Source organism: Maylandia zebra, linkage group LG4 (genome assembly GCF_041146795.1).
Source record: "Maylandia zebra isolate NMK-2024a linkage group LG4, Mzebra_GT3a, whole genome shotgun sequence".
In the NCBI taxonomy this organism is placed as follows: Eukaryota; Metazoa; Chordata; class Actinopteri; order Cichliformes; family Cichlidae; genus Maylandia; species Maylandia zebra.
In genome coordinates this window covers 34,833,995-34,860,136 of record NC_135170.1, presented here as the reverse complement: position 1 = coordinate 34,860,136, position 26,142 = coordinate 34,833,995, and the positions used below count along the sequence as shown (strand labels likewise).

The following is a 26,142-nucleotide window of genomic DNA, read 5'->3' as shown; positions in this document are numbered from 1 at the left end:
TATTCTGAGTATTGCTGTGAGAATCAGCAGCAGAGCGGACAGAGCCTGAGGCAGATTTGTGAGGTCGTCCAGGGTCAGAGGTTATCCCATGGCAGCCTCGGATGTGGCGGTGCCAGGGATTTTTTCCCCAATTTACGTTAAACCTCTTACACAAGAAGCTGGCGATGCATCCGTCACTCTGCTCCTCTCAGAGGACAGCGGCACATTTTACAGCATTTATGCAGCAAACCTCTGAAGCACGCTCCCTTAATCACTTCATATCACAAGTGACACTTCTGCTCTGAATTATGTAAAAACCTCATGCTCATTCTCCACCAGGGAAAGGTAATTGACATTTTGAAAACTATTACACAGCAGAGATAAAAATCCAGGCCTTCCCTCTGCTCACGTACTCCAAAAACCAGGCGTAGCCAGCGAGGGCCGGATCTGTCTGTGGAGCTGTCAATCACACATCATTAGCTCTGATCATTTACAAAAGACACTTGATGATTTGTTCAGTTTGACCTAAAATAAGCAACAGAGGTCACAGAGAAAAGAAGCCAGGGTCATTTTGCCTCAGACTTTTTACAGCCACAGAGGTCGCCCCCTGGTGGGCACTAAATGGAATGCAGGTTTAAAGCACTTTTACATCGGCTTCACTTTTCAGACCTGCAGCTACATCTAAGGAGACCAACGTGTATACTCCACACCTGAGCCCTGCATTCTCAGGAGCCCAAAACAAACTTCTGCAAAGAGCCCCCACCCCACTGTGAGCCACATAAACTATTTATCACTGCCACAAATTAAGTTTCCCTAAAAAGTTTTCCATTTCTTCGTGCTAAATGCAATACATAATCTCACCAGCAAGTTGTGGCTCTACCCAAAGGCCTACTCGCTGTCTGAGAGCACCCAGGTGGCGTCCTGATTGGATGCCACCTATAGCGGTTGGCCTGAACCCAGCCACCTGATGAGGGCTCCCGCCTGTTTTACCAGGCTCCGCCTTTCCCCTCCCACCCAGCCAACCTTCTTCTTCAACCTTCTTCGTATACAAGGGCCAGCCAATCAGAGGAAGCTGAAAATTTAAACTGTGACTCATGCAAATCTGCTCCAGTGGAGTTCAGGAATACAAATATGGAGTATTAAAAGTGAAGACATCAACAAACAGCTTTGATTTACTAATAAATAAATAAAAAGTAATGGTGGGTGTCTTAAAGCTGATGAATATGGAGCATAAACCCCCCCCCCCCCCCCCCCCCCCACACACACACACACACGTGATTGTGATGTATAACGCCTTTGTTAATGTCACATCGACTCGTTTGCGCCGCGGCGTTTTGACTTTGTTGTAATTCTGCTGACTGATTGTGTCGCTCTCTGTAATTGATTGGATGTTTCCGAGCGCGCCCATTGATTCAATTGATTCTGTATAATGACTAATTATGATCATTACATGTGTTCTGAGTCATTACTGTTGGGCTGCAGTGATTTACTGTTGTTTTTGCTTTGTGGTAATTATGGTGGCAGACTGTCTCGTGCTGAGGGTTTCTGTTGTTATGTAAGAGCAAGAAAACACACTAATGTGTCTCCAAGCCGTCCTCACAGGGTTTGAACTGACCTGGGACTAAAGAGGACTCATTAAAACAGGAATATTTAATGTGTTAAAGACATTTTGTCTAATGGTGATGCTTAAATGTGTTTATGCGTCCAGAAAAGTTTTTAAAAACTCAATTAGCCCCCCCAGAAAAAGCCTTAGAATAAATCATGCTGTTACTTGATTTACTGATGGATAAATGTGAAGCGCCTGTCTGACCCTCATTTCGTCATTTATAAAGTTCCTGAACATTAAAGTCAAACACTGGACATTAGATTGTTATTTTCTGTCCTTAACAAGAGCACTTTTATGATCATTTAGTCCCCAGTATGGAAGGACGGAGACAGCACTTATGTCACAGGTTTATTATCAGCTTAGAATAAAGTCTGTAGTGTTCATTTGTCTGACTCTGTGGGCAGTGATGCAGCTGACACACAGTCGTTCTCCTGCTCCTGATCCTGTAAAGCTTTAGACACATAACACACTGATCAGTGATCAATCATTGGTCGTGTTGTAATCAATCACAGGGATGGAAAAATGTCTGTCACAGCTGAACTTCAGAGATGAGTATCTGAGTGAAGATGAGGCTGAAATGACTTTGAGACTCTAAAACTGAACTAAAATGTACCTACTGATTGTAATCAGATTACATTTAATGTTGAAATGTGTTTACAGACTGAGATTCAGTCATTAAAAATTAAGGTCTCCACATTTCACCGAAATCAGTCTCAGCGGCTTCACAGAACCAGATCCGCCTGAACGCATGCTTCCTGCTCAAAGGGAGTTTTTCCTCCCCACTGTCACCAAGAGCCTGCTCAGAGGGGGTTGTTACAGCACATGCAGATCGGTTTCATATTATATTTAAGCAACAGTATCAGGCTGCTACCATGGCTGCACAGGGGCACTGACTGTGCTGTACGGTGTGTAAATTTGGCTCCAATATTATGTTTTGATCGGTTTGTCTTAAAAGCCCTTTTTAATGGTTTCCATAATGAATTTGTTCACGTGTGTGTGTGTGTGTGTGTGTGTGTGTGTGTGTGTGTGTGTGTGTGTGTGTGTGTGTGTGTGTGCGTGCTGCAGGTCTTCTGGGTATGGTGGCCCACATGATGTACACCCAGGTGTTCCAGATCACAGTCAGTCTGGGTCCTGAAGACTGGAGGCCTCACAGCTGGGACTATGGATGGTCCTTCTGGTCAGTCCACAGCCCCCCACACACATTAACCCCTAACTAGCGTCACCCCAACATTAAACCTGTGTCCATAATAACGTTTAATGACTGTCTGTCAAAGATGTTAAAGTTCTTCATGTTATGGCTGCCAAATATTTGATATGAAGAATGGAATGTGTCTGACAGGCCACAGAGTCCATATTTATGTAAGAATTCAACAAAATGACACATAGATGTTCACAGACAGACGCATCACGTCTCCAAATACCTCGTTGTAATGACTGTTGGTGGAGGTGTGCAGCAGCCTGTCAGCAGGTGGTCTGCAGGTACGCAGGGAGCTGCTGTTAATAATTGTCTTTGCTCTCTGCTGAAAGCTGAGCTGCAGCTGCTGAGTTCCAACAAAGTCCTTTTTTGAACAGAGAGAAGAAGCGACTGTGCCTTTATAAAGAGGTGCATAAGTGATACAGATGAGCAGAAATAAAGAAGCACAAACATGGATTTCATCCAAACACGAGTAAAGCAGGACAGAAGGAGGGAAACACCTGGAACGAGAACACCTGCTCCTGTTAATAGAAAGATTTTCAGTGTTAGTCATTTAAGCGAAAGCCTCCATTTACCACCACGAGGGAGCCATTCAGGATCGTTAAAGTGGAAAGGAGGATTAACCTCTGCTGGAACAGAAGGCCAAAACGCTCCTTCAGGATGAATGAAACGATGATGGACGCTTGATGTGCACTCAAACTTTCTGCTTAAAGCTCCACTGAAAGCAATAACCTTAATTTGATTTTAGCACGAGCAGTGTTATAGAAATAAGAGAAAACGCTTAATATGAAGATGGGAAAAAAACACAAACAAAGCAGCTCTTCATCTGCTGGCAGGAGGTCGCTGGCAGGTTTTCTAGCTCTGTGCTTTTAGAACAGTTTGTGCTGAAGACACAGAAAAGGCCGAGTGTTTTTTCACGGGGAAACAACCTCTGTGTCACGTTCAGACAAACTCATCAGGACTGAGCGTAACCCCTGTTACGCCTCTACTGTGAGGATCTTCTTTATGCTTTGCAGTAAGAGGAGTCTGTTTCATTTATGTTGTTAAAGACATTATAGTCCAAATTATTTTGGATATTTTTTAATAACCCCACCACATCTACCTCTGGTTCTTTGGTTTTCATTTGAATCATATTTAAAGACAAAGAAAAATCCCCTGAGAAAAGGCAGCGGAGCTTGTGGAGGTACGGTGTGTGGCTGACGGAGCAGACATGCTCAGGAGGGATTTGGTGAGAAACAAAACTCAGGGAGGCAGTAAAAACTGCAGTTCCTCTAGTGCCCAGCAGGGGCTTTAGGAGCAAGTCCCCATAGACTCCCATGTTAAAATGTCCAACTACAGCGAAACAAACATGTTTACAGTCTGATTTAAAACAAAAAAACAAACACAGACACACACACAAAACAAAAACAAAATTGTTGAGGCTTAAAGTTGGGGGCGTGGCCTTTTTGACTGACAGGTGCTAGCTGGATGTAAAGCGATGTCTTTTTAAAACGCTTAAAAATAAACGTCTGGTGCTTGGTGTGAAAATTCAATTTAGTTTCAGTTAGTTTCTACAGAGGTTTCAAATTCATTTTTATTAGTTCAGTGTTAGTTTTAGTCTTTTTAATGATTACTGTGTTTGGAGGACATATGCCAAATATTCATTTTATACTTAATAAACATATCAAAGATTTGTCAGACTGTAATATTAAATGTTAACGAACTAAAACGTTGACTATAATAAGCTTGTAGCTCCAACAGTAATCGGGTGTAAAACTGAAATGTAATCAATAAACAAAAGAAATAAAGAAACGGTGTCATCGACTGAGGGTAATTTATATGTTTTACGTTGCGGTGACTTGTTATATGCTTCACTGCGGTGCTATACGTGAAGATTTATTGCTGTAATTTCATATTGTTTATTTGGTTTTGCCTTTAAACAGTTTCTCTGCTTCCTCTGAGGAACAGTAATGGTTCAGTTATAAACATAATCCTACAAAAGAGAAGGAAAAGTGATTGAGTTTATAGTGTATTATCCAAATTACATCACACTATGGATTCCTGTTGTCCCAAGATAAAAAGTGATGGATTTTATGCGTCATTTTGTTTTATCTCGTGGTTTTCTTGCTCAGCGTGTTTAAAGACCTCTGCCTGTTTTTTTTTTTTTGTGCTGTAGAGCATTTATTTCCCACACTGTTTGCTCAAAATTAGGCTCTCCAGAGTCACCACACACTCTGAGGTAGCTGAGCATCGATCATCGTCCTGCTAACATTTGAAGGAATGAAGATGAAAAACTCAGAATTACATTTCGCGGTCGATTTGGGAACACATCGGTGTTCCCCAGCAGACCTGGAGGCTGGGGGACTGAGCTTTGATGATCAAACGATGCCCTTATTTGTTTGTGCTGAATCGAAAGATTATTTTATTTTAAATAGGAGCAAAAAAATCTATAAGTGTGCAAGTTCTCAGTCATTCGGTTCATGGTAGTTTGTGTTGGTAGAAGGTGAAGATGTTTCACCTCTCATCCAAGACGGTTCTTTAGACACAAAAGGTCAAGGGTTCCTATCGACTCCTAGTGGGCGTTGTTTCTGTCTATGTGGTCCAGATGATGGTTGGCCCACTCCTGACTATGCGAGTCGTCACATAACCCACGGTTTGAAAAGGGGTGTGGGTAGTTACCGTCACTGGAGGTTAAGGGTAAAACCACAGGCCCAATCTATGTGACCTACATAAGTCCTGTTGCCTTCTTCTTTCAAGCTTTCAAAATTCTAATTACATTGTTCCAAAGATATATTTCATACTTATTGATTTCTTCTCTCTTATTCCACTCAGCATGGCGTGGGGATCCTTCACCTGCTGCATGGCCGCCTCCGTCACCACCCTCAACTCCTACACCAAGACTGTGATCGAGTTCAGACACAAGCGGAAGCTCTTCGAGCAGGGCCTGCGTGAGGAGCAGAACTACCTGGACCAGGAAGCTTTCCACTACTTCCGGGACCGTTCACTCCAGTCCATCTCCAGCACCGTGGAGGTCTACCCCGGCCACAGCGGCACCAGAGCCGGGCTTGTTGTCGGGGGGCCCGGTGCGGGCCCCGGTCCAGGTCCCGGACCGGGACGCGGGAAGATGAGAGCGGGGTCTGCCTCAATAGACTTGGGGGAGAACACGGACTCACTGGGGGAGGAGCAGTGCTGAGTCACACATTGGAATGAGGGGATTGACTGGGTTGTGGGCGTGGCTACACGATGAGGTGAACTGCACCTTCACATGTGGACCCGGCCGCTAGTTTGTCCACTGTAACTGAAAGCAGAGGCAGAACTTATTTTCTGTTTTAAGAGGACAACTAAAAGGCAGATTAAACATGGATTACAAAAAGAAAATACAAATGTTCTCGCTGTGTGTGAAGTGAAAGTCAGTGTAAAGTGTGAGAAATAGACTGTGGGTGAAAGTAGGCGTTCTCCTGCTTATTTTGAGGTGCTGTGTGTAGTATTTTAACATCAATACATCGTCACAGTTTTGAAAAATGGTGAAAGCCTTTGCTGAATAGCGACCCTTGTAGCAAGAAGCGGAAATTACTGTGGCCCTGAAGTCCAAAACACAGAAGTATTTCAGAAAATACAAGAATGTTTTCATTAAGGTTTCTTCTTTGTTACCAGCAAACACCCTTGAACATCCTTCTTGGACTTTCTGGCAAACACAATTATGTGTCCGCCAACTGTTTAATATTATCCATGTAAAATAAAATAAAATAAAAAATATATATTTATTTATTTATTTATTAAATAAAAGATTCTTGGGAGGAATTAAAGAATTACATTAAAATTATAATAATTAAAAAAACATCATGAATAATTTATTAATCATTTATATCAAATTAATTAAGAATCAAAAGTAATTGTGTTTAAAACTAGATTTCTGATTACGCCGCATCCCTCCTGAAGGAGATGGTCAAACATGACTGTTCGTGGAACTTTTTTTTTTTTAAAAAAAATCCAAGAAAAATGAATATTATCAAACTGTTGCTATGAAATGTATGAACAGCTGCATACCCTGTTATTGGACTATACACAGTATAAACGTTATTTGTGGTTTGTTCAGCAGTAACGATAATTTATTCACAGTTAATTTTTGTGTGTGTATGTGTGTGTTTTGCACCTCAGGGCCACCGTAGAGGAACATCAATATCTAATTTAGCTAACATTAGCCACATATGCTACTTGTCATATCAGACCGAGTTGTACTGCTGACGTGCTCGAGCATGTTTGTCCCCCGAGTTCACTTCGATGGAGTGCGATCGCTTTGCAGTTGGGATGGTCGTGATTTTTAAATATTCAAATAGTCATTAAAATATTTTAAAAAACGCAAATATGTTACACAACTTTCTTGTCTTAAAATTGTTTTCAACAGACACAACTGATGCAGTTTTAGAATAATTACTACTCATTATTTGTTACATTTTTTTAAAAATGTAACAAATATGTTACTTAATTACTGATTTCTTATCACTTTCTTTGTTGTGGGTGCTGGGCTGTGAACACACTTTACACCACAGGCAGTATAAAGATGAACGTAGTTACTGTGACACCACCTGTTGGTTTTTGAAGACAGAGAGGAGGTATTCCTAATACAGAAGCCCCGCCCACCTGTTGTTCAAATCTTCTTTTTTTGGTTTAAAAGTTTGTTTCAGATCTATGATGGGCGGGGCTAAGTCATGCAAAGCTGCTGTAGTAGGGTCCAATGAGCAGAAACAGCCACGCTAAATATGCAAAACATAATATTTTGAGTTCACTCCTTCCTGCGTTAACAGATGATAAATCATTAAACTGCATCATCCCAGCCACATTTATTTGGCCCAGTAGTGAACAAGCCTGCAGTAGACATGCTATTAGATTAACACACTGGCTTTGTAGCTCATGTGAACTCTCGATTTTCCAGGTCAAATCAGTCCCTGGAGAATCTCCCGGGCAAGCAAGACTGCCAACCGATCAAGCATGCTCCAAGACATGCTTCTTTGTGAGCCTCGGTATCTCTTATCTGATGTAGTCTGCAGAAAGATGAGGCGAAGTTTAGCGAGAGAGAAACACAGAAACTGTGGGAAATCAAGAAAAGCTGGCCTCAGGACAGGAAGCAACAGAGATTATGATTATTTTTGGCCTGAGTCAGATTAAAATGAAATACCACACGTTGCACTTTTACAGGTCGTGTTCAGGCCACATCCTGTTGCTGATGCTGAATGTGGGGCTGGTGTTTAAACTAAAATCTTGAGCGCTGAGGGTTCAGTCGAGTCTTCTCTTTCATTTCTTTGCCTCCATCAACCACCAGCTTCCAGGACTGACAAAAGAAGCCACTGAAGAAGACCTGCAGTTTCTTGAGTCAGTGTTTGCAGATACATATGTTAAAATCTCCAACTTTACTGCAGTAATGCACATGTAACCCAGGCTTTAGGCTGATAAATTAGTCCTCCACCATCTGATCCAAATGCGGCAACTTCTGGTCCCCAAAACAGTCCACGAGTTGCCGACATTCACCTTTTTTCGATACACATGATTTAAAAAAAAAAGGTGCTTTATTTTACTTGTGTGAATGAATGCACTCTAATTACATTTATTTTTCCAAAGAAATTCTCAGTTGAATGTTAACATGTTAAATTTCACTAGGAAACACTTTATGGATAAAGATCTACTGGGTAAAAGAAGCAAGGAAACACGATGAAAACACCTCGGTACACATAAAACTGTAATATTGGAAAATTGTGCATAAAATATCAAAGGTAACAATGTTTCTTCTGCAGAATAATGTCCATAAATTAAAGGTAGAGTGTTGATAAAACAGCTGGATAAACATTTTAGATTCAGTCATTTGCACGGATGCTAATCCGAGACTGCATCCGCTCAACTTGCCTGTTTTATAGACATGGTGAGCGCTACCGTCCTTCATCATCATCACAGCTTTCCTAACTAATGAATGTATCAAAGGAGTTATTAACAACTTTTAAAACTCCATCTTCCCTACATCACAAAAGTTAGCCAAGGTGGTTAGCAAGAAGCTCGTTTACCTGCTAATGCTAGCTGTGTGTCCATACAGCACGATCTGATATCGTCGTGTTGGTGTTGTTCCCAGATCAACATAGTAAATGTTGTTCCAGGATCAACATTGCAAGTGACCAATCAGAATGTTGTGATGTCATACTTTTGCGACTTCGGGAAAAACCGCCGTAAAACAAAAAACTGCAGTTAAGCTGCGAGAAAGCTCCTCTGTCCGCCGATCAATGGACCCTCACCCTAACCCTAACCGTAACCCTTTAATAAACGGTAAGCAGAACTGATATTGTCCTTGCAACATTGGAATTTCATAAATGCACACATGGCTTGGCGCGCCAAATAATAACGTCACAACAATGTGATTGGTCACTTGCAATGTTGAACCTGGAACAACATTTTCATGATGATCTGGGAACAACACCAACACGACGATATCAGATCATCCATACATACAAAGTGCAGGTGGTTACTGATCTCAGAGCAGTAACAGCTGAGCCAGAGGCAGTTTGCTCTCCCATCAGTTTACAGTAAAAACCAGCAATGTGCAAACCACAAAAAGCTGCTGGAGACCAGTCCAATCACCACTGAGACAGATCAGTTGGTGGAACTACTCAGTGCAATCACCAAGCAGCCGTGATTTTTCAGAGTTCAAAGTAAGTTAGCGTCCTATTTTTAATAAGTGTAACTGACCCATAATACACATACCATACATAAAAAGTGCTGATAAAGGCTGTGGAGACCTTACCTGTTTCCTTCAACGTGTGTCTGACTGGGAGGTTAATAATCTCTCTCTCTCTGGGACTCCATTTATCCTGATTTAACCCGCTCAGCTAATCCTCCCTCTCTGCATGTCTGCCGGCCATCACGCTCCACAGAGTCCATTCATCACATCAGATGTTATGGATCAAAGCGAGTCTAATCAACACGTCTGTAAGATGTGGGCAGGAGAGAAATCCATAAATGCAGGTCGGCGTGGCGGAACAAATCAAAACAGTTCAGGTAATAATGCTAATTAGTTTTTAAAATTGGAACTCGGGATTTCATGCACTCGGATTAGTAAATTTGCCCTCATATTATTTAATTTTCTCCCTTGAATGAATCATTAGAGTGCACATGAACAGTCTGTGTAAAGAGATATTAAAAGACTTATAACAGCTGAAGGTCTAAAAAACAGATTTTAATGTCAGTCAGTGAATTAAACAATGGAGATAAAATTCATTGATTTAAAACAAATTCAATATAAATGATACATTGTACTTAATATTTAATTAAAAGATGATATAAATATTTAAGTAAATACATTCAATGCTAATGTTTTTTTTTAACAGACACCGGTGTACAGAGGACTCACGACCTTCCACAAACCGACCGTTTTCAGTCAGGCAGCTTTAGACGTTCTGTTTGGATTACGTTGGCCCCAAAATCTCAGCCAAAACAATCCTCGCTGTTTCCAATCCATGCGCTTACATAAAACACACACTGGGCATCTTCATGCAGCGCTACACTGTTAGTGACTGTTCTCGTCTGTTCAGGTGACTAACAGATTATTTGTTTTTTTCTCAGTTTTCTTATCTTGGTTGAGTCATTTCATCAGATTTTTACATTACACATATACCAATAAAATCCAGAGACTGTATAAAGAAGATGGACAGAGCCACCGTGATGTCATGATGTCTGTGGGGAAATTCCTGAAGGCCAGAAAGAGATTTATGGTCCTACGGAAGTCTGCGGTTAGAGGGCAGCTCTGGTTCTCTGTCACATGACTTTATGGGCTGAATCCCAGGTCTCAGAACAAACTGAATAAAACATGAACTAATATCAGAAAATCATCACGGAATATGGAGCTGCCAGACAGGAGGAAAAGAGTGAAGATTCATAGATGTAGTCAAGGAGGACATGGAGAAGATTGGTGTGGCAGAGGAGGATGCTGGGATACTTCTTCACTTCTCAGTAGTACATGGGGGGTGTGATAGGCTCGGGAGCCGCCACCAGTACCCTCCTAGGCTTTCCTCAATTTATGTTCAAGCCATTCACCTTTATCTACTAAAAAAACACTGTCAACCCTAAACCCTGTTGGTAATTGACGTCATCATGCGACGATCAGTTGACCCAGCTGACATCGGTGTGCCCTGGCACGAAGAGCGGAATCTCACTGACTTGGACTTCGCAGATGACGTCGCCCTGCCGGGCTCGACTCAGGAAGATCTCCAAAGGTTGACCACGGCCCTGCAGAGGGAGGCGGCGAAAGTTGGATTAAGAATCAGCGCCAAAAAAACCAAGGTACTCCGAGTTGGCTCTGCACATGCCCGCATTCCTGTCATGATCAACCAACAACGTGCTGAAGAGGTGGAGAATTTTACATATCTTGGCAGCATCATCTCGAATGACCGGGTCTCTGATCGGGATGTCGACGCCAGAGTAGGGAAGGCAGTTGGTGTCCTGCGACGTCTCCAGCCTATTTGGAACTCGACCTCCCTGAATGTCAGGGTCAAGATCAGACTACTGAACTCTATCGTCTTCCCTACTGCACTTTACGCTAGTGAAACCTGGCGCTCAACAAGTGCAATTATTCAACACCTGAACGTGCTTCAACAACGTGGCCTGCGGCGAATCCTGAGAATTTCCTACCGGGACCGAATAACAAATGAGGAGGTCCTACGAAGAGCAGGCCCATTAGTTGCAGAAAGGCACTTCCGCTTTGCGGGCCATATTTTACGCCTACCCCCTCATCGCCCAGCTAAGATTGCCATGACATGGCGTCCACGCACTGGCAAGCGAAAGCAAGGCCAACCAAAGACCACATGGCGTCGAACATTCATGGACGATCTGAGAACTGTCGACATTGCCTGGGACGAAGCTGAAGCAGTCGCTGCTGACCGACATCGATGGAGATCACTAGCTGCCCGACGCGCCGCCCGGCGTAGGAGGAACTAAGTCTAAGACTAACCCTAAAATGAAGACGTGGGCACAGCTAGTGAATCACAAGTTGTGGGGAAAAATGTGGCTGGTGAGTGGTTTCTGGCTGTCATGGGTGAAAACATTGGGTGGTTATAAAGAGTGTGCTGCACCAATCCGGTCTTCAAGTCTGACGTCATTAGCCGTGCCTGGGCCCAAACACTGCTGCAGGTCCCTGAGTCAAATAATCACTGCAGCATTACCGAGAGTTGAAAAACTGTCTGAATTCTTTCATCTGTAATCATGGGTATCCTTCACTCTCATTGGTAGCTGCTTCAGTCCTCACCTAAAGTTTACAAAAGTTTATTTCACCCATAGTCGCTTATCAGGCTTTATGATTGGATGATGTATTTTGAGATATAGGCCATTTCAAACAGCAGCATCATCTAAAAAAAATTAGATTTAATAAACTGCTGACAACTCGGCTGCCCAGCGACCATTACTGAGAGGAAAACATCCAGTGATATATAATCTCACCGACACACTGATAGAATCATGGAGCTACCCACACAGTCCAAATATTTAAACATTTACTCACTTTTTTATTAAAAATGTCTAAAACCTTGGAAGCATTTTATTTGCTGGAGTCTTACGGATGCTTAGTATCTGCCTCCTGGATAAAAGGAAAGTTATTAAACTTCTGTTCTGCTGTGTGTCTCCTCTTCTTCCTCAGTGGGAATCTGCTGCTGCTGAGCTGTTTTCTTAAAATGGTTGTTTGGTTCAGCTAATTAACTAAATTGGCTAATTAAGATTTTTAAACTCTGCACAGCTTTACTCTCAGAAAAACATCCAGTCTCATTCACCCAAACATTGCATGAATGCAGCAAACATAGCTGTTAATAAAAGGTGTGCCTGCTGGAACAGGCGGTCTGTGAAACCAGCAGGTACTTCTATAATCAATAGTGTGGCGTAATCAATACTGCTCAGTGCAATCACCTGTTTCTGACATCTTCACCACTCAGAGACATGCAGAAAATAATAAGGAGGAGACAAGCGCTTCATTTCCAAACCGTCACTTCAACAATGGAGCTGTGATTAAAATGAATGGCTGGTGCTGTTTTTGTGTTTGTGTGCAGCAATCAGTCTCTTTGGTGTGTTCAGCAGATTAATCTAGCGCTGAAAGAAGGTGATTCATTCACTAATGTCACAGCAAGAATTCCTTTCTGCTTTGTCCACTCAGATATAATGGCGCATGGGAAATTCATCTAAATATTAAAGTGTTTCTGCACCGCGGACGCAGTCTAAATATACTCCAGGAAAGGTGAACTCAAGCAGATAATAATTACAGCAGACAGTAAAGAACAAGGGAAGGAAGTAAAAAAATGGAAAGCAGCATGAGGACACAACCTTCAAAATTAAACCTGAAATAACTGAAAGAGGCCAAATATGTCCACACAAGCATTTTAGCAGCAACTGGGGCAACACAGAAAGCAAACAAAAGAAGGAAACACACAAGTCCCAAAGTGCTGCAAGATGCAACAATAAATAAATCTAAATTGAAGTGAGCCTGTACAGGTGGGTCTTAATGTAACAGAGTGTAAAGGTTTCACTCGTAGATGCCAGTAGATTTCATGTAAACAGTTTTGTACAGACTATATTTTTAATAAAATTAGCATTTAGCAATGAATTAGATCAACTTAAAACGAGATACTCTCGCCATTCACCTGTAGTGAGTGTACGCAGATAGCAAAGTGACTCCGGACTATGTCGGCCCCAGAGGTTTGTCACTATCTGTGGAAGGCTGTCAGTCCACTGTTTACTGTGAAACGAGTCTGATATGTGTCGATGAGTCAGTGAAGCCTCTTACTTTTGTCCAATGACGGCAACACTGAGGTGAGTTGTTGAGCTCATGCTAAACTTTTATGTCGGTAAGTGCTACTGTTTTGCCTCTGTTAGCCGCTGTTAGCCAAAGTTAGTTGCTATGAGCCCTTTTAGCTGTTGTTAGCTGACACTGGTGGCTGTCAGCCAGTGTTAGTGAAACTATCTTTGAAGTGGATGTAACTTGTTGGACTCTGACACCTAGTGAATAAACTCTCACACAGAAACAGGACGGTTATGTGTCTAATCTGCTGCATCTTAGTAATTAATATCATATCTTGAGTCTGCAGGTCTGAATACTACAAAAGTGTTTTTTTCTATCAAATAACCTAAAAAATTAGACAGTTGTACCTTTAAGCTTTTTTTAAAGGTATCAAAGTCCACAGATCTTAAATCCAGTCAGAGTGAGTTCCTCAAAAGCCTCATTTGTCTTAGTCCTTAACCTGGACCGAGGTGCTGCTAACGAGCAGTGATCAGCTGACCACAGAGACCCCACTGTTTTGTATCACTGTAGAAATTTAGAAAAAAACCTGACCATGAAAGCAATCACCAAAATCTTAAACTGAACCCGAAACTTAAGGCGTTTAAGACAGCGTCAGTGTCACCTGGGACCTTACAACAGCACTGCAGACCGTTTGAAAGTGATCCAGGGAGGATTTATCAGTGAAAAATGAAAATAATCAAGGCATGACAAAAATAAGCATGTATGACAATTTCCATTTCAAATTGAGACTCAGCATATTTAAGACAGGTGATACTGAACAGGTGATAAAAACAGTTTTTTTCAAGATGGCTGACGTGCCTCATCAGAATTACCACCAGATGTCTCACAGCTGGGAGAACCGAAGGTGAAACGGTCCGAGATTCAGAGAAGAACTTTAGTGTTTTGTGCTTTTCAACACAGACAATTGGCTGCCACCCAGTTCTTTAAAACATCCTGAAAGATAATTTGACACATACAGCTGGATATACTGACCTAACAGATGTATGAGATATCTTCAAAATCATTCCTGTATGCAGCACGTCACATCTGCAAAATGATGCAAGGTGTAGTCATTTCAGAGGTGTATACAACAACAACAAACTTTATTTATAGAGCACATTTAAAAACCAGCGGTATACCAAAGTGCTTAACATAAGAGAAGTAACACGAGTATTATAAGGCTTTAGCAAAGTATCAAATATACTCACAGGTCAATGCCACTAATACACAGGGGTAATATAAAATGCATATCAAAATAAAAACATAATAAAAGCAGAAGCCATTTAAAAAAAAATGTGTAAGAAAAAATAGAGCAAGTCTAAAAGTCAGGTGCGAGCATTAACAAGCAGGAAAGGCGAGATTAAACAAATAGGTTTTTAACCGTGATTTAAAAGATTGGATGGAATCAGACGCCCGGATCACAATCGGAAGGTTATTCCACAACTCTGGTGCAGCCAGGGCAAACGCCCGGTCACCTCTAGACTTCAGCCGAGATCTAGGCTGCACCAGGAGTAACTGAGTAGATGATCTGAGTAGAGCTCTGGCAGGAACATACGATTTAAGGAGTTCCTCAAGGTAGCTCGGTGCTGTGTTGTTGGTAATTTTAAACGTGAGCAGCAGTATTTTAAATTGGATACGGTATTTTATGGGTAGCCAATGCAGGTCAGCTAGAACAGGAGTGATACAGGCAAACTTCCCAGTTCTGGTCAGAATGCGTGCTGCAGCATTTTGGACTGTCTGCAGTCTATGAAGGAGGGCAGAATGAAGACCAAAATAAAGTGAGTTGCAGTAATCCAGCCTTGAGGTCACAAAGGCGTGGATGAGCTTTTCCAGGTCCTTATGCAGAACATATGCCTAGCCTTAGAGATGAGACGGAGTTGGTAGAAACTAGATCTAACTACAGCAGACACTTGTTTATCGAGTTTGAACGAGCTGTCAAGCAACATGCCCAGATTGCTAACAGTATAAACCTATCCGCGATTATAAGATCAAACCAGATTACTTTGGTTTGATGTTATAACCTGCCATGTGTGCCTGGAAAACAATATTTACTGCCAAGAAAGGTCAATATTGGACTTACAGTGTTCTTCTGTATCTACTGGATGTTGTAATAAAATGTTTAAATGTCACCATCTGCTGGCTGTAAAAAGTGGCATTTCTGCCCCCTAATGGTCAAAAATTGCTACTTTTATCTTTAGGAATTAATTTTCTGTTGTTTTTATCTGCATAAAAATTAAAGTAAGTACACTTTGCCTATTGTTGTGAGGTTTTTGTAAGCCTGCACGCCTACCTTTTGTTACCTCTTGATTTGTAGAGTCCTGTTTTTAGTTTTGTTGTTGTTGCTGCTGCTGCTGTGGTTTGATGAGCAGGTGTGGACAGAGGAGAATATTTTTCTAAATAATAAGTATAATTATTATAAGCTGATGTTCTGAATAGCCACAAAGCTTCTGTTGTGTGATCAGACCTGCATATGCTGACACTGAAGTGCTTCATTTGCTCTGTTAGAGAAGAGCATTGATGACGTTCATGTTTGTGTAATACAAGACCAGAGCACGCATAAAAAATACATAAATAAACCTCACGGTCAGTAAACTGTAGAGCCACACAAATCACAGCGACACAGCGCTGGCTTTCCAAAGCCACGTCCCTGAGTTTGAGCTGGAAATGAAGTGACACACAGCTGCCTCCTCTCCAATAAAGGTTACACAGCCGGTGGGATGTTTTACAGTTGATAAGTAGCAGGCTTGTAAACTAGTCCCACTTTTAAAGAACATAACATGCGGCTGTTCTCTGACTTTCAGATGTCTTTTGGGATTCACCTGATTCATCTCAGAGCTGCACTAAACTGCTTCGCTGCTCAGGGATGTTTGATCGGCTGTAGTTTCAGATGGATGAGACAAACTGTAAAACACTGCTGATGTGGCTCAAACGTTACTAAAGCTCTTCAGCTAAATGTGTTTTACATCAGCCCGGTCAACATTTAATCCAGTTAAATAACTTTAACCAACCACTTAAACATAAAGTGGCCACAACTGACAGTGAACGCAACAGCGTCAGATCTCAGGGCAGCTAATCACAGTGATGCTCCAAAGAATTATCGCCTGGGTTTTTCACTGTTCGTGTCTTTGTTTTCAGCTGCAGTGGGCAGCGGTTTACACAGAAAGCTGCTGTAAACGACCTGCTCAACATAGCTAAATGTAAGGTAATGAACAGCTGGAGGAGTTAGCAGCTAAATAGTCGCAGATAGAAGATGGTGGAGACCAAAACTGAGCTAAAAAAAAGGCTGAATATTGGACTTTAGTTCATTACACACTTAAATGTGCCACCTTGCTCTCTGGATTTCAAGTATTAAAGCACCTACATGCTTAGAAAATGTTAGCTTTTATGTAACAGTGTATTACAACAGCACTGAATGAAAACTTTGAAAGCCAGTTTCCTCCTTTGTCTCTGTTTGATCTGATCTCAAAAGGAGGAAGCTGTCTGAAGAAGGTAGTTGTTCACAGTGTTTATTGCCACAGTGAGAACACTTCAGTCTCCTGACTCATGCCACAGGAAGGGATGAGCAATTGGACTGAACTGAACTCTGAAATCCAAGAAGACATGCAGTCTAATCCGTTTTCTGTGAAAGCTCGAGGTCCAAACACAGATCCACTGGGTGACCTCACAGACAAGGTCACTGTCAATAGGAAGGATATTGATCACTCCCTGGAAATCCCAGAGTGAGACTGAGTCCAGGCCAAGATGAATTCATGAGAATACAGGGCATCGATCACCGGGGTAGACCTCGCTGAAAATAAATTGTCTCATTATGAGTCCTCCTTGTTTCTAATGGAAACAAATAACCTACTTCCAGCTCATCTGCAGCTAATTTATTTGTATTACTTATGCCCACAACACAACACCCACTGATGTATATCCAACCTCGCTGCAGTGTTTAAAAGCTCTTATGCAATGCTGCGCTGTCATTAACAGAGAAGGTCACGCAGTCAGCTTGTTTGTACGCACTTAAAATTGCAGGTCCTCCTTGAGATGAAGCATTACTATCATCAAGCCCCATTAGGCCCAGGGGCAGCACAGAAATATGCATCTAATGTACGATATCCTCCAAGGACTGACACTGTGCTGTACCTCACTTAGTGCCAAACAAGAGGTTTATGTCACCATTTGGAGGCTGCATGAGCACAGCATGCATCACCGACAGTGGAGGAGGTCTGAGGAGAACTCAAAGTTCTTTTTCTTCTTCCCAAATATGCAAATATGTCACATTTTAAGATGCATAGATCAATAATTTCATATTTGCAGTGGCTCAAATGACTAAATGTCAAGTGAGAGGGCTCAGTGAAGACATAAGCCAAAGAACTTGATGAAGATTTTTAGCATCTTTCAGCTTTGTTTTGGTTTAACAGCTTGTAATTTTGCTGTTTCTGAATCCCTGCCTCTCCTGCCGTGTCGATCAGGTAGACTTTGCTTAAAGCCGCACACAGTGACCGACTAAAGGAGGACAGGGTGATGGCTCACGAGCTAGATGAGCTACTACATCACCAGGATGAATGTATGTAAACTTTACATGCAATGGTTTTTTCATCACAAGAATTTATCTGCCAATAAAAACAGACCACAATATAACAGTAAGAATATATAATACTTTCTTTTAGCAGTTTTAACAACTGTAATCTTCAGTAGGAACACCAGACTCATATAAAAGGTGAGATAGTCAGAAAGTTGTTGAACTACCTCAGTGATGGGTGACATCACAGAGGGTGGGTTCGCCCTGAGTTCCTAAAGGTTCTGGTTGTTGTAGGGCCGTCCTGGTTGACGCGCCTCTACAACACGGAGATCTGGGGCGGTGCCTCTGGATTGGCAGACTGGGGTAGTGTTCCCATCCCACTACAGGAGGGGGTTACATTCCTCAGGCTCCTCTCTACGCCAGGGTACTGGAGAGGAGAGAGAGCTGAGCATAAAAGCTAAGCTGTCAAATTATCGGTCGATCTACGTCCCTGCCCTCACCCATGGTCACAAGCTCTGGGTAGACACCGAAAAAACAAGAGCATGAGCAGTGGAAATAGAGCTGCTATTCCTCCACCTCAAAAGGAGCCAGTTGAGGTGTTTCGGGCATCTGAAAATGATGCGTTTTGGGCATGTCCCACAGGGAGGAGGCCCCGAGGCACACCCAGGACATGCTAAAGAGATTACAACTCTCAGCTGGCCTGGGAACGCTTCGGTGTTCCCTTGGATAAGCTGGAGAAGGTGGCTGAGAAAAGGGAGGTCTGGGAATTCTTGCTCAGGTGACCAGGTCAGGATAAGAGAAAATAAGAGAAAGTGGATGGATGGATAAAGGACTGAGATGGAGTAACAAATGTTTATTTGCATCATTTAATGGGGTTTATTATAGTAGTATTAAGTATTTATGGGAAATATGTTTAAAGAAAGGAAATGACATCAGGGAATAAAACATCATTGATTCAGATCATCAGAAAATATTTACAAAGAAGGTTTAACATTTGATTCGCCCACAGATCCTGTTTACAGCATTTAAGAATTTATGAAAGCTTCATGTATTTTTAAAGAAGTTTCTCCTGACAGAGAAGAAGTTGGATTTTCAGCAACATGTTTCCCACACCGGGCTTCAGCAGATCAGCTCCCAGAGTCTCCTGGCTCTGTGTGAAATGTCAGGTAAATATCAGGAACATCAGTTTCCACTGACCGTAATACTCCCTCAGAGAGCTGCGTCTCATAAGAGCGGTGATGAAGCGCATGCAGCAAACAGAGCGGGCAACAGCTGGCGGGCAGATATTACAGCGATCTGTTTTCCAGCCCTGAGAGAGGAGAGACTGCTGAGCCGAGATATCACCCACCGGGCAGCCTCGGAGCTGCAGGGTGCCGTGATAAATTATTTGGGTGAAAGTAGTCTGAGCAAACAAATAACCATCGGAGGGATTGCAGTGCGGAAAATAAACAGCTTCATCTCAGGAGATTCCCCACAAATGAACTTTTACTGACATCTTATGGTGAATTGTCGTCACTGCAACCACCTCTAAAATCATCTTTAAATCGTCAGCTGCTGAAATCTTTTCAAGTTAAAGATCACATTTGAAACCATTGCCTAAATCAAGTTTCCAAGTATTAAACTTTAAAGAAGAATCTCTGAAAAAACAATTATTTGAGCTGTAGGAAAGAAAAACAAGAAAAGATAAGTGCAAGTCCCACACAGATGCACTTACTTTCACAGTTTATGATTCTCGTTCACAGATTTATTTAATTTTCATTCAATGTTTGGCACCAACACTGTTCAACTGCAACTATAGTGGCTATTGCTCACATTCAAACTGAAAAACCACCATTTAAAAGGACACTGATGCATGATGAGCAAATAATGTATGCAGGAAAAAGAACTCAAATAAAATCAGGGGAATTTATGGTTTATTTCATCCTTTGCACTGCTAAAAAAATGGATTCTTTAGTGCATGCTGGTCCTGTACCTTTCTACCTTCTCAAAAACAACTAAACAACCAAAAGAAAAATAAGACTAAATAACAAGCTAAATAAAAATAACCTAATCAAAACGCATAAACGTGTATAAATACTTAAACCTTTAACATATTCTAATCATTCAGCTACAAACTCCTACAGCAGCAGCTGCCTTGTTTTTTAAAGCTCTGAGGTGGTTTGAAAACAGACGTGCTGCAGACTCGTGGCGTACTGAAGGTTAAAAACCAAAGTAAAACATGTCAGTTTATGCACACATTACTTTTACGCGACTGTTTCATGCTTTGTCAGGAGACAGAGATCCACCGAGATAACCACTTCTAGCATGAGCTGATAACTCGACAGCTCTAAGCTTTTATTCAAATACCAAGATGACGATGACAAAGGCTTCAAAAAGGTAGTCTTATAGACCAGGGGTGGGGAACTGTCCTGGGCCGGTGTCCTGCTGGTTTTAGATCTCACCCTGGGTCAACACACCTGAATCAAATGATTAGTTCATTAGCAGGCCTCTGGAGAACCTCAGGACATGTTGACGAGGTCATTTAGCCATTTCAACTAGCTGTGTTGGATCAAGGACACATCTAAAACCTGCAGAACACCGGCCCTCAAGCCCAAGAGTTCCTCCACCCATGTTATAGACTGTACATAAAGGATGGACATAGCCACTATGACATCAAGCACGGGTTTGGAGAAGTTCTATTTTGAACCTCCAGGTGAGTATCACAGTGTTTTCAGACCACGATGATGACAGGAGACAGATCTGAGTGCAATTACCGACGTAACTGCGCTCTCAGACAGGCCGCGGCTGAACGGGACAAACTGGCAGGTGTTCCAAATTAAGGCTGTCCAAATCTCAAGGAGGAAGATGTCGGACCGTTCACAGAGTCGCAGCCCAAAGTAGGTCTGATTGGATGGTCACGGCATTATCACTCATAATCCAAATGGGATTGGTTCTCTCAATTTACAGCACACTATAAGGCTACGTTCACTCTGCAGGTCTTAATGCTCAATTCCGATTTTTTGATCAAATCCGATTTTTTTGTCTGCTCGTTCACACTACAGATAAAATGCAAACGCGCTCTAGTGTGAACGCTCAAAGCGGCCGCATGCGCAAAAGAAGACGTCACACACGACACGCTCTGTTTAGACCCAGAGCAAACAGTATTGTTTGACTGATGGCCCTTAATATAAAGACTTCGGACTTTACGTTTCCCAATTTTTGCTTTAAGTTATTTTGTTATCTACATAATAATGTAAATAACCTAATAATGATCCTTATTGCTGTTTTAGAGGAGCGCTGCTTCAAAGGATAGTTGTAGATTTCTGTCAGAATCTGCAGATTATACAGTACAAATAAAATGTTCACGTTGTCTTCCTAATAGTTTCACTGGATGGCCAGAAAGCGTTCACGATGTCTTCTCCGGTGCTGATAATTAGCGTCTGTCTTGTGTCAGTGACGTAAAAGACGGATTTAATGCGACTTGACCATCAAACAGCAGTCGCTTTCTGAAACATCGGATATGTATCGGATTCAGTGCCACATATGAAAGTGAACCAGATCGGATTTGAAAATATCGGATTTGTGCCGTTCACACTGTCATACCATGATCGGATATGGGTCGCATAGGGTCAAAAAAATCGGATTTGATGCGCTTTCACCTGCAGTGTGAACGTAGCCTAAGAGGAGAAGTGTTTTTGAAACCTCACATATCTAATATAAACTCTGTGTGAGCTATTATACAGAGCCTGTTGATGTTCATAATGGTCTCTTTGATAAATAATGAATCATACTTGTAAGCACCTTTCAAGCAGGTTGGTGAACTTCAAAGTACTTCACAGATGACTGACAATCCAATAATAGGACATAAGAAGAAGTAATAAAGCAATAAAGCCCTTACCGAACTTCTGTCAAAGGTTATGGTAAGATTGGGTCACATTAGGATCTCCACAGCATCCAATATTAAAGTTTCAACAATGCCATAAAAGAAATGATCATTAGGAGAGGTACTAGTGACGTTCTTATTATAGCCAGCGCTGAAGGGCATTATTGATACTCGGATACTTGGATTTTGAGTGGAGGATCACTTTAGAGTCACTTAAGAGTGACTTACTCTCACAATCTGGGTTTGAGAGGTTAAAGAGTGTTTGTAGGCGATGGGCTTCTGTGCGCTTTGAAAACTTTAACCAAATTAGCTCAAGTCAACAGTCAGCAGGACTCTTCTTATCCTATTATGGTCGGCCCTTCTCCACTGGACATTTGGAATTTGAATATCCACACAGGCTTCACATCACATTATGTAATGCTGTTTGAAGCAAACTGCTGTGTACGCTGTGTCTGACACCAGTATCAGTCTAACACTCCAAACACAATCAGATTATTCTTATTTACATAAAAAATCAGATTAAAACTACAAAACACGCCTCATCTGTTCTCTGTGTGAAGCTAATTAGCAGATATAGTTTCTTATGACCCAGCAGCTCATCAGCAGAATAAATGGGTTTTATTTTTGTCCGTGACATTTAGGAATATTTTTAGAAAGCAGAGGTTGTTACCTTTCCAATAAAGAGTGTGTTTTAAATTTTAAATAAAACCTGGTAAGACTTAGATCATACAAGCTTATAAAACTTGTAAAAGTGTGTGGTATGGCATGTCTCTTCAATGAAAGTGATGCTGTTGGGTGGAAATACACTGTAAAAAAGGGCAGTGAAATTGACATAAAAACCATGTAAAACCCCTACAGAAATGTATAGTAAACCCCAAAACACAACTTTCCTGTTTCGATCACAGTGAATTATTGTAAACCTTTAAACAGAATGTTCCTGTTATATTTACAACATGAATGTGTGATTATAATCAAATTTATTGGTTAAAACTACAAATACTGTGAATAAAAACAGTGAAACACCGTAATACTCATAACCAAACAATCATGTTAATTTGACATGCAAATACTGTAAAAATCACAGTTTTAGTCAGTTTTTCTTAAAAACACATGACGTATATGTAAGTCACTTTACAACTGCATGGATGTACTGGGCCTACTTTTAACATGATTCATGAAATGATGCAAAGTCATGGATTGGACTAATAAAAATGTTTTCACAGAAGATGTCATTGTGAACCTGAGAGGTTGCCTCTCCATTTATAGGCTATATAAAAATATACAATTAAAATTGTTTACATCATGTTTTTTTCTTAAATCATTTGCAGCCTATTGTAGGGTAACCAATAAGAAATTATTATTTAACGACTAAGTAATGCTTCTGTCATAATGCTTGTATTCTTTATGTTTCTTTTAATTGCAATGTGATACTTAGACTAGAATACTTTTTTGGGTTAGGTCAGCAATGTCTCATTATTAAAGGCTAAACAAACTTACAGTGCCTCCCATAGGATCTCTATGGTGCCTCATCTCCACAGAGCTGTAAGCTACTTCAGGCCACTCACAGTTGCACTGAGCGCGCCTAATTTTGAATGTGCATCTGAAGCTCGTCTCTGATTGGATAATGACGTGAGGGCGGGAGGAGAAGAGCGCCTAGTTCACGACTATAGCTAACGAGCCAGCACGAGAGAGAAGACGGGAGAAGAAAACATCGAACTTTCAGCAACTACGTTGTTAGGACAAATTACAAACATACGATTTCAAGTGTTTTTTGAGGATCTGTGTTTGTTCGTCAGAAAGTCTGCACGGTAAGTTCAATATCTTGGCGACGTTTTTTCGAGATAAAAGCACCAGTTGATATTTAGACCAATGCTCATAACCTAGCGCTAGCATGCTAGTTCAGCTGAAAAGCACAGGCAAACTTTAGAAATACTAAAAATGATCATCTGCGTCTTTTGTAAAAAGGTATTGGTCACATTAAGAGGCTATGTACTACATTGCAGAGTGCATAAGAATGAGCCTTGTTGTATTTTTAAATGTGTTGGTGCCAATTGCAGCCAAACATTCACCACGTACTCTGCTTTCAAGGGGCATTTTTATCGTGTGCACAATGCACCTGCACTTCAAGCTACTCCTAAAGCTCTTGTTGCAGATTTAAAATGTGCAGTTTCATTATGTGCCCGCCATTTTCAAACAGTGAAAGAGCTAGTGTCTCACTTAAATGATCATATTGCAGGGGGCAGGTCTGTGTCATGTCCAGTAAGTGGTTGTAAGCATATGTTTACAAAAAAGTCATCATTTACTTCTGACATGTGTAGGAAGCATAAAGCTTGTTCCCCAGATGGTATTGATGACATGTACAAGGAATCTCGTCCTCAGCCCCCAAATGACAGTACAGAATATTCAGAAAACACACATGAAACCATGGCATCTGCTAGTTCAGCCAGTGATATGCCAGAGAAGGATAGTCATTCTTATCTCAGAAACATGTGTCTCTTTTACCTTAAACAGCTACTCAGCTACTTTGAAGAGAAGGAGGAGTCCATGCTTCTCTGTGTTGAAGATACATGTCTGGCAGATGAGGTACAACTGGAGCAAGTGCCTCTGACACCCACTATTATCATGTGTGGTAAGTCTGTTTCATAGCTCTCTCTCTTTTTTTTTTTAAGTGCATTTTTTATAGAATGTCATGTGACTGCCGTGTTTATTGATATAACCTGTTAAATAATTTCTTCACAGGACAGTCCTGCTATTCCTCAAGAAGATACATGCTGAGTGTTGATCGGCACCTCGTCAGCACAAACATATCCTCCTTCATTTCTGCACTGTGCCTCATGTTCGGGAGCTACTACAATTTCAACATCCATTATCCATCTGAGCTGGCTTCCACTTTAGAGTTTCTTCAGAGGTGAACAAATATGGCTTTGTTATTTCTTATAACTGAGACTCTGGGATCTGGAGTCTGGCTTTGATGTGGTTCGAGTCCAGGTCTGGCTCTGAGTCTCGGTCGGCTTTGGAGCCGGTTTCAGTTGTTTTTTCTGTTTTTTGTTGTTGTTTTTTTTGTTTGTTTGGTTTTTTTAAATACATTAACAGTCTGAATCTGGGTCCAAGCCTGGCTGAGACTCAGGGCTAGACCAAGCGTCAACTGACGTCTGACTACCTATAACCTTTGCTTTGGATTTTAACAATGCTAAAGTGTGACATATCACTGCAGAAGACACTCGTGAAGGATGCCAATACTTTTGACCATGCATTGTTCACTTCCCCACAGCATTTTGGTTATACTTTGTCTTGAACGTGGTCATGGCCATGACTGTATATATATGTATATACTTAATTTTTACTTACTTTGTATGTGTATTTTAACTGATCAATTATAAAAATGCTTAATAAACTTTTATATGATTGTTATTCTACAGGTGTTTCTTCTCCATAAACCCAGAAAAAGGAACCAAAGTAGAGAACAAAAACTCAAAGCGTCGTCTCAGTGTGAACCCTCGAGTCCTCACCCTGATTTAGGATCTCGCCGACCACGAGTGGCGCTAAGCCTAAATCTTGACTCTCTGTGGACTGTTAGTTTTACTTTGTTAATTTTGTTCCACAATGTGTACTGGAACCTTTTACTGGTCGAATGCATGAAGCCAATTCATGAAGATGTTCTTTCTTTGTAGGAATGTTCTTTATTTACATAAGAAAAGAAAAAAAACAACATGCTGCTACTGCAGTGTTTCTAGACCACATGTGTAGGTTTGTTTCACCACGTGGTTTTGCTGATGTTTTCTGACCAGGGCCATGGTTGTGGTGACAGCAGGGTGCGTGTTGCGTTGCACGGTGATTATGATCATTTTTGACACAATATGTGTTTTTTGTTTTAAAGTCTTAACAGGTTATTTAACTTTTTCTGGTGGAGGGTCTAACAAATGCTTGTTTCATGAACATGGTTCTTGCTTTGCAGGAATGTTCCACAGCTTTTATAGCCTATATTTTGATTGAATTGTGTAGTTGCTGTGTGCCTTGCATATTGTGTTAGTTGGAAAAATGGATCCATTTGCTGTCATTTTGCTAATGTGGCTGCAAAATAAATTTCCCAAAAGTGATATTTTCCTCTCTTGTGTTTTCTCATGTGTATTTTTGCATGTTTGGGTGTAGGCGTAGCAGTAAGAAATTTGCTGGGTTATGGTTAAAATTTTACATTAAAACATATAATATTCAGCATAGA

At 41.3% G+C, this 26,142-nt stretch overlaps 1 protein-coding gene and 1 long non-coding RNA gene across 3 annotated transcripts in view; both read left to right on the top strand.

The window, feature by feature from the left end:
* Positions 1-7,123, top strand: part of gsg1l (gsg1-like) — a 38,752-nt gene extending 31,629 nt beyond the window's left edge. For both annotated transcript variants that reach the window (XM_004556406.5, XM_024802097.2), the window contains 2 exons: positions 2,651-2,762; positions 5,592-7,123. In XM_004556406.5, coding sequence (XP_004556463.3) covers positions 2,651-2,762; positions 5,592-5,952 — 473 coding nt within the window. In that variant the 3' untranslated portion in view covers positions 5,953-7,123. The remainder of the gene's footprint in view (positions 1-2,650; positions 2,763-5,591) is intronic.
* A 15,549-nt stretch (positions 7,124-22,672) lies between these two features.
* LOC106674775 (uncharacterized) lies at positions 22,673-26,020 on the top strand. The gene is made up of 4 exons (XR_001341631.3): positions 22,673-23,731; positions 24,435-24,552; positions 24,663-24,831; positions 25,343-26,020. It is a non-coding gene; the product is annotated as an uncharacterized LOC106674775 (long non-coding RNA).
* The last annotated feature ends 122 nt before the right edge of the window (positions 26,021-26,142 follow it).